Source organism: Macrobrachium nipponense, chromosome 7 (genome assembly GCF_015104395.2).
Source record: "Macrobrachium nipponense isolate FS-2020 chromosome 7, ASM1510439v2, whole genome shotgun sequence".
Classification (NCBI taxonomy): Eukaryota; Metazoa; Arthropoda; class Malacostraca; order Decapoda; family Palaemonidae; genus Macrobrachium; species Macrobrachium nipponense.
This window is the reverse complement of record NC_061109.1, coordinates 91647234-91661715: the sequence shown is the minus strand read 5'-3', so window position 1 is coordinate 91661715 and position 14482 is coordinate 91647234. Positions and strand designations below refer to the sequence as shown.

At 36.2% G+C, this 14482-nt stretch overlaps 1 protein-coding gene and 1 long non-coding RNA gene across 2 annotated transcripts in view; one reads left to right on the top strand and one right to left on the bottom strand.

Annotated features, from left to right (window-relative positions):
- Positions 1-13659, top strand: part of LOC135217441 (trypsin-1-like) — a 37623-nt gene extending 23964 nt beyond the window's left edge. Inside the window, exons 3-8 of the mRNA XM_064253311.1 lie at positions 2518-2621; positions 3631-3807; positions 4208-4372; positions 9373-9566; positions 10198-10314; positions 13098-13659. Coding sequence (XP_064109381.1) covers positions 2518-2621; positions 3631-3807; positions 4208-4372; positions 9373-9566; positions 10198-10314; positions 13098-13217 — 877 coding nt within the window. The 3' untranslated portion in view covers positions 13218-13659. The remainder of the gene's footprint in view (positions 1-2517; positions 2622-3630; positions 3808-4207; positions 4373-9372; positions 9567-10197; positions 10315-13097) is intronic.
- LOC135217442 (uncharacterized) lies at positions 5543-8660 on the bottom strand. The gene is made up of 3 exons (XR_010315131.1): positions 7878-8660; positions 7590-7666; positions 5543-6316 (listed from the first exon to the last, which is right to left on the bottom strand). It is a non-coding gene; the product is annotated as an uncharacterized LOC135217442 (long non-coding RNA).
- Positions 13660-14482: the final 823 nt, after the last annotated feature.

Below are 14482 nucleotides of genomic sequence, written 5' to 3'. Positions count from 1 at the left end.
AACTGAAATTATGATCCATCTTAACCATTACTTTGGCTTAAGTAACAGTAGTCATGAGATGACCCACATTTTTGTTCGTGGGTAGAGTAAATTATTTGAAGTCAGCTCTCCTTGATTCCTCTCAAACTATTCGTATACGTGTAGGAAGAAGAAACTCAAGCTTGTTCTATAAATACCCGGGAAGGGGAATTTTTTTAATGAATCCTAATAAGGGGAAAAATTCCTGTATATGATTTCCAAACTTTTCACATTATTGTGACGCCTAATCTTAACTACAACGAAGTTCGGGCTGCTTTCTTTATTTTTCAAGCAATCGCCTATGTATTATTAGTATATATTATATACTTGTAAGTATGATGCATTACAGAGCCAGGAGTCTGACGCTCATAGTCTAGCCATTGATCACGTATTGTGTTTTAATGAAATAATTGCTTCACTCATACACAACTAATTTCTTTTCCGCAATTCCCTACGTATTGTTTAAGGCTTCCTGATATTGCTGAAAAAAATTATCGCTTTCATGTTTTTAGTATGATCATTCCTCACCCTGTCATTATAATGAGACTTTTTGCTATCTTTAATTGTGTTAAGGTTTATGTACCCTCCATTACGCAATAAGATTGTGCTATTATGTGTTCTAGCGCATCTGGCAGATGCTTTGCTGTGGTTTGCTACCAATCCTTAAAATTAGTACCACAGCGAAAGTGCGGTCAACCAAGACTTTTACGCAGATAAAATGCATTATTCGAGTTTCGCGTCATCACCACACTCGTTGTTATTGCTATTGTAATTACTGTCGTTGCTGGCTCATCTCTCATTATTGTTATTATAAATCAGTACTGCATTCAAGTAGAAAGTCGTAGGAAAATCGAAATGCTTCGTCATAGCTTAACTACCATTCAGAAAGATTATAATAATCAAAGTCGCAGCAACGCCTAGCACGTGAAACGCAGCGTTAATGAATGAAACGTCGGATTACCAGTTGTAAAGTTAATTTGACAGGAACCGAGGAACCAGCATTTGTCAGCTCGCTGTCACCCTCCACATGAGGTCAGCGATTTCTACTCTGACCTCTTTTCGTGTCCGGAATTTCTTGGCGTTTGTTTTTCGTTCCATCTCTCTGGTCGCCTTGTCCTCTCTGGTTCCTGTTCATGGGAGAGTTCGCTTTTGCCTTCTTGTCCGCCGAGATGAGAGGTTTGATTTTACATCATCCACGAATCTTCTTACGCAATCGTCATAAACGCGTCCCATAAATCAAGAGAAAAACCTCAATTTAATGAAACTATATCCCACTGGATAGATTCGAAGATCCAAATTGGCTTGCACTGTACACTAATGGAAGAGGCACTGTCATATGGTTGCAATCTCCCAAATCATTTATCAAGGCAAACCCAAAATAGAAAATAATACCCGATTCTGGGAAACAACAATTACCTTTGTTTACGCTCGGTACCTTTAAACAATGGCTCTTTACGAGATGCACTGGGAAAAGGAAATAGCGAGGAGAAAGCCGGTCATTTCAGCCCCTATGACGCGATGACTGACGGTCTATTTCTGAATCTCTTCTCGAATTCCAGTGTTTCTGTACTTTCTACTGCTCATATGACTTTATTCCCCCGTGTTGTTTGCAAACGTGTCTTGCAACTTCTCCGCCGAGATCGGGACTCTGTGTTTCACACCGGTGATCGCTTCATTACACGAGAGAATTATAGGGCGACAAAAAATATGAAAATAAGCCCCGTCTATTAGATACTGCAAAATAGCTCAGTGAATCTGGTAAATACTAATGCAATCTCTTTTTCTTTCGTAAAAGCAATTTTCTTTCTTAATTCCAAAACTTAAAATATACTGTAAATACTTACTGCCATAATCTTCGTTTTGTATCCATTTCAAAAGATAACTGCTTGTCATACAAGGTGCAAATCATATTTTTTTATTCAAAATTCTAATTACTTTCAGTAATGGGTAGATAAGTAAGATGACCTTGAAAAATAAATAACTGGAAATCATCTTTGAATAAGATTTAGGTGAATAGATAAATAAAATCGCCAAAGTGAAATTCTGAAAGCGCGTAAAATCATAATTGTGAGTGAAACAATAAAATAGATTCTTCTGTGAGTAAACAAATTATATAATGCACGGACACAAAAAGGATATAAGAATTACATTGCACAGCACATTTTTGACGAATAAGCAAATAAACAAAAACCCGTGTTTTTTTAAGTGAACATATGAGTAAACCAAATATTACAAGTGTGACTTTAATTTATGATAAATAAGACCAAGAATACGATAGATAATATTTTCTATTTTCATTTATGAACATTACAACGTTTCGAGAAATGCTGTTATGTAATCATGACGATGGGAAAGAAATCCCATTACTGGAGAACGAAGAGTCTGAACAATGAGAGTAATCCTCGACGCATCAGGGCCGTAAATGTCAAGAGACCATGTACAATAACCGCCAAAGCTTTTCCCAGCCACTAATCAGTCTTGTATCTGCCTTTTCCACAGGTCGCTAGGTGCAGTGGAAAGGAACAGCGAAATCTGTGGAATCCGACGCAACGCAGTACCGGATGCCATCATCAGAATTGTTGGGGGAACTCCGGCAGAGGACCGTAAGTTCAGTTGGACTGACTGGCTACATTCTCTCCAGTTGTTCTTTTTCTCTTCTTCATTCTCCCCTCTTCCCATCCTCTCTACCGTCATTTAAATCCTCATCCTCAAAGAAAGTTATGATGACGAGAAACTTATTCGAGAAATCATGAACGGATATACACACATCTGAAGGCTGATTACGCTTGGAATTATTATACAAGCGAAATAAACTCATTCATACTTACAACTTGACTTATGTGCCTATTATTTATAGTCTGTTACTGTAAATGTATATGAATCCCCCCTTTTAAGTCTCTCAATTTAGCCAGTTTCTTCTTTATTAACAATTTTCTGTAGTCCTTAAACTCGGTATCTACTTTCCCTTCGATGAGGGTAGTTTTTCACTTTGGGTTTTCTCCATTCAGCAATAGTACTAACTATGAAGTTACTGTAGGACTTAACACGCGTGGGTAAGTGAGGATTATAGTAAATTCTAAAATATGGCGCACAGTTACACATGGAATGTGAGCTAGAAGATGAGAAGCCAGCTGTTGTCCTTAAGAGGTTTTTCCGGCCTATCAGTATTTTGTGAAAAAGTAAATTCATGTGATGGGTGAATTAGATATCTCATGGCACCACAATTACAAAACTATGAAAGGCAACGTACTGAACAACAAGTAATAAATACCATCATACAGGTACAAGATGCTGTATGTGCTTGTTACAGAACAAGTTACCTCAAATTGGTAGTTCAAATCCGCTTTGCATGCATCTTCTAAATGGCTGATTACCGTTGCTACTTAGTTGACATACGTATTGAAAAATAATTTAATAATGATGTTCATATCAGCATTATTGAAGTAGATAAAGGATACTTTACGAGTCAAAATTGAATTACAAACATGGATGGGCAACGGAAAACTGCTGGACCAATAATTATAAGGGCATGTGACGTTTGTGGTCGAATTCGAAAACCAAATCTTAATTTCAAGATTTCAGAATCTCAAGTCATTCTTACTTTTTCCACAGATGAATTCCCTTGGCAAGTGTCTCTGCAGTGGCGCTATAATTGGTATACATACCATTTGTGCGGCGCCACCGTCATCGACCAGAACTGGGTGGTAACAGCAGCTCATTGCACCCACCAGTTCACCGCTAAGGACCTCATTGTCGTGGCTGGAGACCACACCCTCAAGCAGAAAGAAGGTAAGATTCCTTGAACATTGGATAGCCATAGTATAGGTTATGATTGCAAATATAATTATTAGAATATTTTCAGCAACCGCATTTGGAGGAACAGTGTAATATAATAAAGATTGAAAATCATTTTTTGGTAGCGGAAGGTTAGGAGACAATTAAATAAACTCTGGAGGATTTAGTAAATGAATCATGTTGTCGGAGGAGGAGCAGGAGAGAATAAGTGAGCAAGGAAATGTGAGGTTAAACATTAAATTTGGTGAAGTGAATGGAGGATTAATTAAAAGACTAAGTTAAGTTCGGTATTTTTGCCGTACTTGCCACATACTGCAGTCAAGAGGTGAAATAATTGGCAAGAACAGTCGCCATTGCACACTTCACTCTATTGTCTCGATCACCATCTTCGCAGGATCGGAGCAGACCCGTTACATCGAGCGCATCATCGAGCACGAGAACTACAACGCCAACACCCAGGAGAACGACATCGCCCTCATCAAACTGACTGTTCCTTTGACGCTGGATGGCATGACAGTCTCTCCTGTGTGCTTGCCCCCACCCTTGAAGAACTTTTCTGGTTAGTAATTATTCATGCTTATTACCTCTCTTCGTGATGAATACGGCCCAAAGGAGGGCTTAGACAAACTTTTTTTTTTTTTTTTTTCTAGGCTAGGAGCTTTGGATCTACTCTCACTCGTCAGGTGTATGCTTCATCGTCGTTGGTTCTCTTCGGTTACATTAAATTTTATCTTTAAAGCAACTAATTAAAATCAATTTCTGTAGTTAATCCTTATTACATTCTAATAATTTCTTAGGATTAAGTTTAATCTCCATTATGCATTTATTACGTCAAAAACACTTATATTTTGATAACTGCAAGCATTATATATAGGTGAACACACTCAAGATGTACATTCACATTTTCTTGTTTGTTTGGAGTTTTTACGTTGCCATGGAACCAGTGGTTATTCAGCAACTGGACCAACGGCTTTCCGTAGCATTCACTTTTTGAACGACTGTTCTTGTAGTTGGCGGTCAGTCAAGCCCTGCAACCCGGAGTACACAAACGCCCGACTTTGGACCTTTCAAACTTTGGCTTGGCTCGAGAGGTTTCCTACTTAGGTCAATAATCATACCAAATTTCATCGAAATCCGTTAAGCCGATCCGGATATCGATTCTTAGCGATCAGGGATAACATAACGCACATTTGACAGGGTTCATGTTAAATAAAATAATTGCCCATATTCATGGATGGCATCACAAAACTATTGCCAGGGTTCATGAGTAACTTCCAAACTAAATTGCTTGTGCACCAGTATCAAAACTTACTGCTTGTGCACCAGTATCAAAACTTACTGCTTGTGCACCAGTATCAAAACTTACTGCTTGTGCACCAGTATCAAAACGTATTGCTTGTGTTTGTAATAAATAATCCTTGTGTATATACACATAGGACAAAACCTCATTACGAGTAACAAACTTTGCCAAGTTCATAGAGTAACATACAATGTTAGCAGATAGTATCAAATAAACTGCATATGCTTTGAGTAGCCCAATACCATTAAAACTAATACCTGGCAAACTTCACTACACAGATATTCCAATTCTATGAAAAAAATATCCATGACTTAAATTTCCATAGTTTCAATTATAAAATTGCTTTCGTGTTAGCCTTAACAGTTCACGAAAAGAATTATATGGTAATGTCAAGGATGTTGAGGATAACTAGGTTGAGAAAAATTAAAGTAAAAATAAAATTTCCTTTATTACAAAAACTATGGTTTTCAGACAATTTTAAGGAGCTATAGCCTTCGATGAGTACAAAGTTTTCAAAACCCAATCTAAGTTACTGAAAATGTCCCGATAATTCCATGATAGCAGCTCAGGACTTCTTCACTCCAAGGTTCACCCATAGATATAGGGTCCCACCCTTACAGCGTAACGTCAACTTAAGGAAAAAGAGCGCTAAACGGAAGCGATCGACGTATTTTAATCTCAAACGATATCACACTCTTCACACTTTCAATAAGTTAATCACTAAACTTAAGGGAGACTTATAAAGGGCGTTGCCTCATCAATCTTCAAGTGATTAACTTTCGCCGACATTGTACAAGTAACACCCTTGGATCTGCATTACATGAACTTACTTTGTTAGGCGGCCAGCATTATGAACTCTTGCAGTCTTCCTCCATTATGAATGTTCCTTTCACCTCTGACCCAAAAAACTATTAGCTCACGCTCAGTTTCGTACACCTTACGAACATCCGCTTGAAAAGACAGGACACCCCATCAGCCGCATTAATTAATCAGTACCCCCGGGTTAACAATCCATCAACAATGTGTAGAAATAAGATACTGATCACCCGACCAGCCAAATGTAATCTCCTGTAAAGTTTCTCGTAACAGTCCCCGTGACCTCATCTCGAGCGACGTTGGTGGCAGTAGTGTGGTACTAGTGATATTTCGGTGCTTTGTTACCAGAGCTGCTTCCACTCCCTTGTCAGGTCTGACATATGGCATCTAATATGTCCAAAGATCGCGGAGACGATCCATGTACATGCAAATTCAAGGGTTAACTAAATTCGAATATTTCACTGAAATTGTGATTAAAATTTTAGAAAAATGATTTGCATAAATATCTGTACAATGAGTAAATAATAAACTTCATAAAAACTAAGTCCATCTGTTAACAGCAGAAAACCAAACATTACTCTGAACAATCTCTGCCTAGGGAAAATTTGGCAATGGTTTTGATTTTCAAGTGATTATGTATTGGGTAAGCAAGCCCTATTATCGCTAATGACCCCACATTTAGGAAAACCCTATAACCAGAAACTATCGGTTACGAGAAAGGAAATACAAAGTCCAAATGCTCAACATTCTATCAAGTCTAACTAAACGCAAAATTTAAGCTAAAGAACAAAATTAGGACAAAACTTATACAAGAAACTATCGGTTGCGAGAAAGGAAATGCAAAGTCCAAATCCTCAACATTCTATCAAGTCTAATGTCAAACTTAAGCTCAAGAACAAATTAGGACCAATCTTATATTAGCAAAAACTTACCTGCCAACCTGACCACAAAAAAAAACCATTTTAGGAAGCTAAAATTCTAAAGTAAACACCTAAGACGCCAGACCTGTACTTAAAATTTGTTTTAATGTCGAATATTCCCATCTAATGGGATAAGCATTCTTAAATTTCCTCAAACCTTAAGGAGCTTCTGCAAACTTAACAGAGTGGGAGGCAGCCAAGCACATTTATTAAAACATCTAACGCCTATCTGAACTGAAAAAACTAAGCAATAGATTTAAACCCATACACAACACATAACCTGAAAGTTCGAGTGGACTTATTTCACCACCACCCAAGAACCTGCATAGTAGGTCATACGACCTACTATGCAGTGCATGGGGCTCCTCCACCCCTCTCGGGGCGCCGCCCCTAAAGGGGTGGAGGTTAAGGTGAAGTTGTCCAAGAACAATAGTTGATCAAGAACAGTATATACAAACTGAAGTAAAATTTTAAACGATTGTACAGTACAAACAAAATAAATCTGATACATTAAATAAATTTACAAAATTAATATTAGTAACTTAAATTTAAAACAAGAAAAATTTTAAAATTTACAATTAAATTACAAAAATAAAAATTTTATAAAATAAGTTTTTCTAAGTTAAGAAAAATAAATTTTTTTAAAAAATATGAATAAATTCTAGTTAATAAACTGGACAAATTTTTGGGGTATAAAAGGACTTAACAAACTTGGAAAAAAAAAAAAACCTCTCGCATACCTGTTCCTAAAGCGCAGCTCTACGATGCTTGAAGCTATACCGTCAGACCAGGAAAGAGAGTAACTCGTACCGGAAACCTGGTAAATACAAAGCTTTAGACTTGTGCTTAAATTTCTCTAAAATCTCGGGTCTGTACTCACACGTCAGATTACGGGTCAAACACCCCACAGAAATAGTTGTAATGACTGGCAAATATCTGTAAGACTAAAAACTGCAAGATTCAAAAATGCCTAGAACAAATAAACAATATTAACAATAATATAATAAAATTCCAGTGTTCCCATTTACCTGGCAGGACCCCGGGATTTGTTATAACTAGGCCAACGAAGTGACAACTGACAACAATGGAAATCTCAAGCGCGTGATAAACGGTTTTTTTCATAAGAACTTCACAACACGACCAATTTCGATACGATGAATGAAAGAGGGATTGACATTGAATACGCCACTCGCGAGGAGAAAAATTATTAACTTAGCAAACTCCTATTGAATTTGAAATTTTGCCGCCTAATACGACCACGGTCCTGACCGTGACTACGACGTACAGACGAAGGTTTTATTGTATTTTGAAATGTCCGAACTGGAACGATGTTTTCATTTGCCAAGGACTCTAAAGTCTTAGTAGTGTCTTGCTTCTTGGAACATGGCCGAATGCAATCTATGGATATCCTTGAAATTGCTAATTTTCCAAGTATTTTCATTTCCTACTCCCTGATTTTACTTGTCTTTTATGGAAGTTTAAAATACAACACATGATGAATAGATTTTCCTGAATGTAGCTCGTAATCTTTTTTAGGGCTCACGAATTAATTTGTGGCATAAGCGTGTCGCATATTTCTTTTCATCACTGTTGATATAGCTTTTAATCCGCGCGGTTGTCATAACGATATATTATGAAATATTCTACAAGCGCACGCACGAGCGTGTTTGTGTGCGTACCGTATAACTGGATACATTACATAAAACTTACTGCACTGGTATTTGATTCGCAACCAAGTACAAATGAATATTAATATAATTAGACGTACTTCGCCCTTGCATTACTGCAGTGAGACTGGTACCGAGGTTTAATGCAGGATAAAATATATATATATAGATATATATATATAGATATATATATATATATCTATATATATATATATATATATGTGTGTGTGTGTGTGTGTGTGTGTGTGTGTGTACATATATATATGTTTTTTATTATTATTATTATATTATTACGGAAATATCCAGGCTGTTATCTATGGCTGTTGTGTTATCTCAGTCTATGGGTTAACAACCTCCTTTGAGTAAGCACTGAAAATCCCCGTTTTGAGCATTTGTTTAAATTACTTCTACTGATTTTTCGTTTTCCTTTTGTTTACGTACAAGCGATTCATTTTGCGATCTACATATCTATAAAGAGTTATGTGCATAAATATGTTCTTTATAGTTTTTCCGGTTTTGGAGGATTGGGAATAATGGTGAGATGTAAAATATCGGAAGAGCGTGAATAAATAACATTACTTCTTTCATAAAGTGTTTGCCATTGTCATAACGCTCATTCAGGTTACTCGTGACAGTCCTCCCTATAGTGCAATTAATCACCTTTTACTAAATTTCAGCGGTCTTGATGTTGAATTTTCTCGACGCATTTGAGTTTCCTTGAGCTCGGCACTACGACAGGAATCGGTGGAGGCGAAAGGAAAACGAGGAAGTTGCAAAGCTTTACTGAATTTATTAGAACCTCAGATAAACTTGCTCATTGTGAATGGACCTGACTCTTGCTTCTCTCTGACTCCAGGGGAATGTGTGGTGACCGGTTGGGGAAAAGTTACTGAAGGCGGAAGCTCTTCAGACGTGCTGCAGAAGGTGATCGTGCCCGTCATCTCGGACCAGAAGTGCCGAAGCAGCTATCGAGCCATCGGCTACACGGGACCTATCGTCGATTCCATGATCTGCGCTGGATACGAATACGGAAACAAGGACGCGTGTCAGGTGAGCGCTATTTTTTCTTTTTTTTTTTTTCTTTTTCCTCTCCCTCCCCAAGAAGTCCTCTCTTAAATAAAACTACGATGTTTTAACTCTTCTATAATAGCAACACTTTTATTCATTCCTTCTAGAATCGTTCAATAGAGGCTCGAGATTTTTTGTTAGTTTGGTTATGAGTGGAAAGTTCGTAGCAGATTTCAACTATCCTGGGGCTTTATTTACTGTACAAGATTAAAAGTATTTTCTATATCTCTTACTCATAACCTAGCAAAAAGGTTCCACCCACCGGTGTATTTCTACATCTGATGTTATTTTTTGCCATTGGCTTCTTTTGACAGGTTTTGCCCTCTTTTTCTGAATATTTCATTAACAAATTTGTGGTTTACCATTACAACAGTGTCGCTTACTGAATGCGCGGCTTTGTCAGCATTATCAGCCTTGCAAGCTACTGACTCATAACCTAATAGTTAAGAATTTCAGTTTTATTTAACAAATCAGCCGTAAATTGTGTAAAGGAACACCAGTAACCTTGATGGATATGTTCTCATTATCATTATTTCACGAAAATCCTTAGTTGCGTCAAGAGCCAACCAGACTCTAGTTGACACTTCATACTAACGATGACTTGACTTTACAGGGAGACTCAGGCGGTCCTTTTGTCTGCAGAGGCTCTGATAACAGATACTACCTGGGTGGCATCGTATCCTGGGGAATAGGCTGTGCCAGACCTAATGTCCCTGGAGTCTACACAGAGGTAAGTTCTGCAGACTGCAGGAGTTAACATGCAATAGCATGAAGAGGAATGCTTGGTGTCTCTGGTGAGGAATTATAGCATGCATGGATCAAAGGATGCTAATAGACTACTGAATTTCTACGTCACTCTCCCTGTTTTCAAAGGCTTTTAGACGAAGAATTTTAAGAATGTATAGGCATACAATGCATATAATTAGATAATAATATATATAGATATAATATATCTATATATATATATATATATTAGATATATACTATAATTACCGTGATTCATATAGTACATACGTCAAGCTACAAATGTGCTTAAATATCCAATTCGCTCTACCTCGGAATTAATATATTTTCATATATGCCAATCGAAGGGGAATTTATTTTTAGTCGATAAGAAATTCGTCGGCTCATGGCGCGTCCTGAATTTGTTGGTTCGATGGTTCTAGCCCTTGAGCCGACGAATTTCTTGTCGACTGAAAAAATAACCAACCACTTCGGTTAACATATATATGTAAATATATTAATTCGAGGTAGAGCGAATTAGATAATAAAGGACATATGTAACTCGGTGTATATATATCAGTTTATATATAATAAAGTAAACTAATAATATATACTCTAAAATTATAATATAGTATATTATAATAAAAAATTATATATATCTATATATATATTGTTACGAAGTGCCAAGTATCTGGTTACCATTTATCAATTATTACCTCACAAAAGCCAGACACCTGAACCCTCATAACACGTTTAAACGTCTGAATACTCTAAAGGCAACAGTGATCCCTTAGCACTTACCAGTATTGCAGAAAATCAGACTAAGTTCATCAAAACAGGTGTGAGGTAATCTTGTAAGTAATTAAATTAATCAAAGGGCATCACTCCATCAACAACTTTAAAAGTCTAAGTATTTCCCTGATTTCAGAAGTCTAAGTACTTCCCTGGTTCTAAGTCACTTCAAATAAATTGAAGGAAAGCAAATCAATTACCACTCTATGTCTCTACCTATCATCAATATAATCAAAATCAAAATATACTGGATAAAAATAAAATACTTATAAATAAAAATTTTAAATACAAAAATTTATTATTAAATTCAAAATTTATAAGTGAAATTCACAATATCAGGGAAAATTACTGTTACTTGAAAACAAAGTAAAGTTTAATTAATTCTTGAATCAAAATTAAGTAAAATTAAATCAAAATTAATTTATCACAAAATTCAAGAAAATTAATTCAATCAAAATTCAAAAGTGTTAGGCAATAATTGAAAATTTGAAATTAATTCACAAGTGCTAAACAACAATAAATCTTGAAAAGAATTCTAAGTAAATGCAAATTAATTCACAAGTGTTAAATTTAATTAAATGTGCAATGATAAAGCAATGAAAATAACTAAGTCAATTAAATTGTGAATGCAAATGAAAATATAAAATAAAAAGACACTTCAATAAGAAAATGAACAAGTGCACAAACAATGGAACAATCACAAACACAAAAATACGCAATGTGTAAAAGTGTAAATCTTTTTCACTCAAAACACTGTAACCAACAGTTTTTACCAAACCTTCACAACCATCTATTATTAGTTAACCACTGTTCCTAACAATTATTAGTTAACCACACTCCCTATCCATTATTAGTTAAACACAATTCCTATCCGTTATTAGTTGCAACTAATAAAAATATAACACTTTACCTTTTTGGTATACCAACTTCTTTCTCTGCTGCAGTCTTGTCTTACACAATTTCACAAAAACCAGGCGCCGTTACGAAATGATGTTTGTTCAGATTCCACAAAAGAAACTAAATAACACTAAATAAACTCTAAGAAATATCAAATATGAAATTCTCACAAGTTACGAGTGACCAATTTACGTTACGTTAATATGATCTCAATGATGTCGAGGGAGAGAGAGAGTGAGAGCAAGAGAGAGATGTTAATGCCTCGAGGTTCTATGATAGAATAAAATCTCTTCCTTTACGGAAAAGCTGGACAGGGCAGATATGATACAAAACGTTCTTGTCACGAATGCTTCCAGTAGCTTTGAAATCTGATGCAATCTTCATAAAGAAATGTGTAACATGCACGTGGTTTTGATCAAAGACATACGCGTACGAGTCCAGTCTGTTAAAAAAAAGAAGACGTACTCTACTCGATCGAAACGGAGGCTGAGCGACAATTAAGAGTGACATGTTTTGATAACAACGCAAGACTCAATTCTCTCGCTATCACATGCGTTGACAGATTTAGGAAAGCAAACGGATCTCGCAGACCCTCTAATCTTACAGTGTTGACATAAAAGTTAAACACTCGTAGTTTCGAACAGACAAAGATCTCTCTCTTTTTACATTCTATATATATTCTTTTACAACATGCAATGCGAAATCTGAACACACATTTTAAAACATCCTATTCTAAGCTATCTAGGAATCTGAAAAAATGTTGCACAATCTTACATGACACTTCAAAGAGGGGAAACATGCATTTTGAAAGTAGCAATATATAATAATATATATATGCGCTAATAATTCCTTTACTGTCTATATGAGCACACAATATAAATCCAGACGTGCACACATACATGCATATATTATATGTATGTTTATATATATTATATATATATATATATATATATATATATATATATATATATATATATATATATATATAAAGAGAAAGAGGAATTGATTGTGTTTGAGTGCGAATAAGTGCAGAGTTTGCCATCTTTATGAAGCACGTAAATGTCTTGGGTAAACAGCTAATATCTTCTTTTTTCCGCACAGGTCAGTCGATACGTACAGTGGATAAACAAAGTTGTCCATGGATTAGTAGATCTGCCCTCCCGGCCAGCAAGTGTCAGAGTAACAACTCTGGATCAGCTGGAAGAGTTGCACGAAGATTAGAGTTCCACTCGCGCTTCCTCTCAAGTGATGGGACACCGCTCTGGGAGCGCCGTTGTAGAGCTTTCTTTTTTGCGTTCCTTCTTAAGTCTTAATTATACTGTTCACTTTAAGTTAATTTATTCAAGTTTTAAAAGCTATTCCAACGCCATAGTTGGATTTGTAGAGCATTTACGTTCATTTTAAAATGAAGTGCCAATATTTATTATTATGATTATATATATGAGACGTTGCATAATGAGATATATCACTCCTTAAAATTGGTCTCGTTACGTTAATCACTAGGATAACATGAAGCTCCTTCCATGTTGAGTTATGTAACCCTGTTAGTGTTAAGTAATGTTAGCAGCCTCAGATAAGGTTGCGCCATATAATTTTTGTTGTAGTACAATGGTTGTTATTTATAATTTTATTATACGTTAATAAAGCACTGTATGGTGGCGAACATATCTTTCATTCTCCTGTAATTCTTTTTTTTTTCCTTTATGCTGTAAGAATATTATCTTGAAAAGTCAATAACCAGAAAGTATGCTTTACAATGTAGGGAAGAAAATAACGTAGAAAGATAAAAGGCTGAAACAAGCGACTGTGATCCTGAAAAAAAAACTACCTATGCCTAAGCCATTCTCTCCTAACCTACTTGTAATATGTAGTTTGCTTATCAACAAATGAAAATTGAAGGGTGACACATATTCCCTCAGGCTAAAATGTCCCAGATGGAATTCTTTTTGTGGGCTGCATTCCAGGGGTGGCGAGTGAAGCACTCGGCGGCCGCCTTGTCGCAGAGGCAGGCTGCTCTTCTGCAGGCGTCGTCGGCCTCTCCTAGAAAAAAGAGAGAAGATAATGACAATCAAAATCATTCGAAATAGAGCAAATTTTGTCTATTTGAACATACAAGTATCAGGAAAATCTTTCAGTTAAAAGGACACTACCAAAAACTGAAATTCTCTGCAATAACTTGACTTTGACATGTCCCTTGTGACCCTAGTCATTTGGACGCCAACATCTGCAAGAGCTATTTTGGTGAGTCTGTCGCTGGCGGAAACTGAGAGCATTCCCCGTTCCAAATGAGAGAACCCTTAACATAGCCACTTTCCCTTCATTAAGCCCCGTATTGTGTTTTAGATCTTTTGCTAATAGTGTGTTTTAAAAGAATGTTTATAAGTAATTACCAACAAAGAATGTATGGTCATATTTAAGACCGTTTCTTAAAGTAGATCTTCCACACAGCTTTATTTGTTATGTTATAAGAATCTAAATGAAAAGAT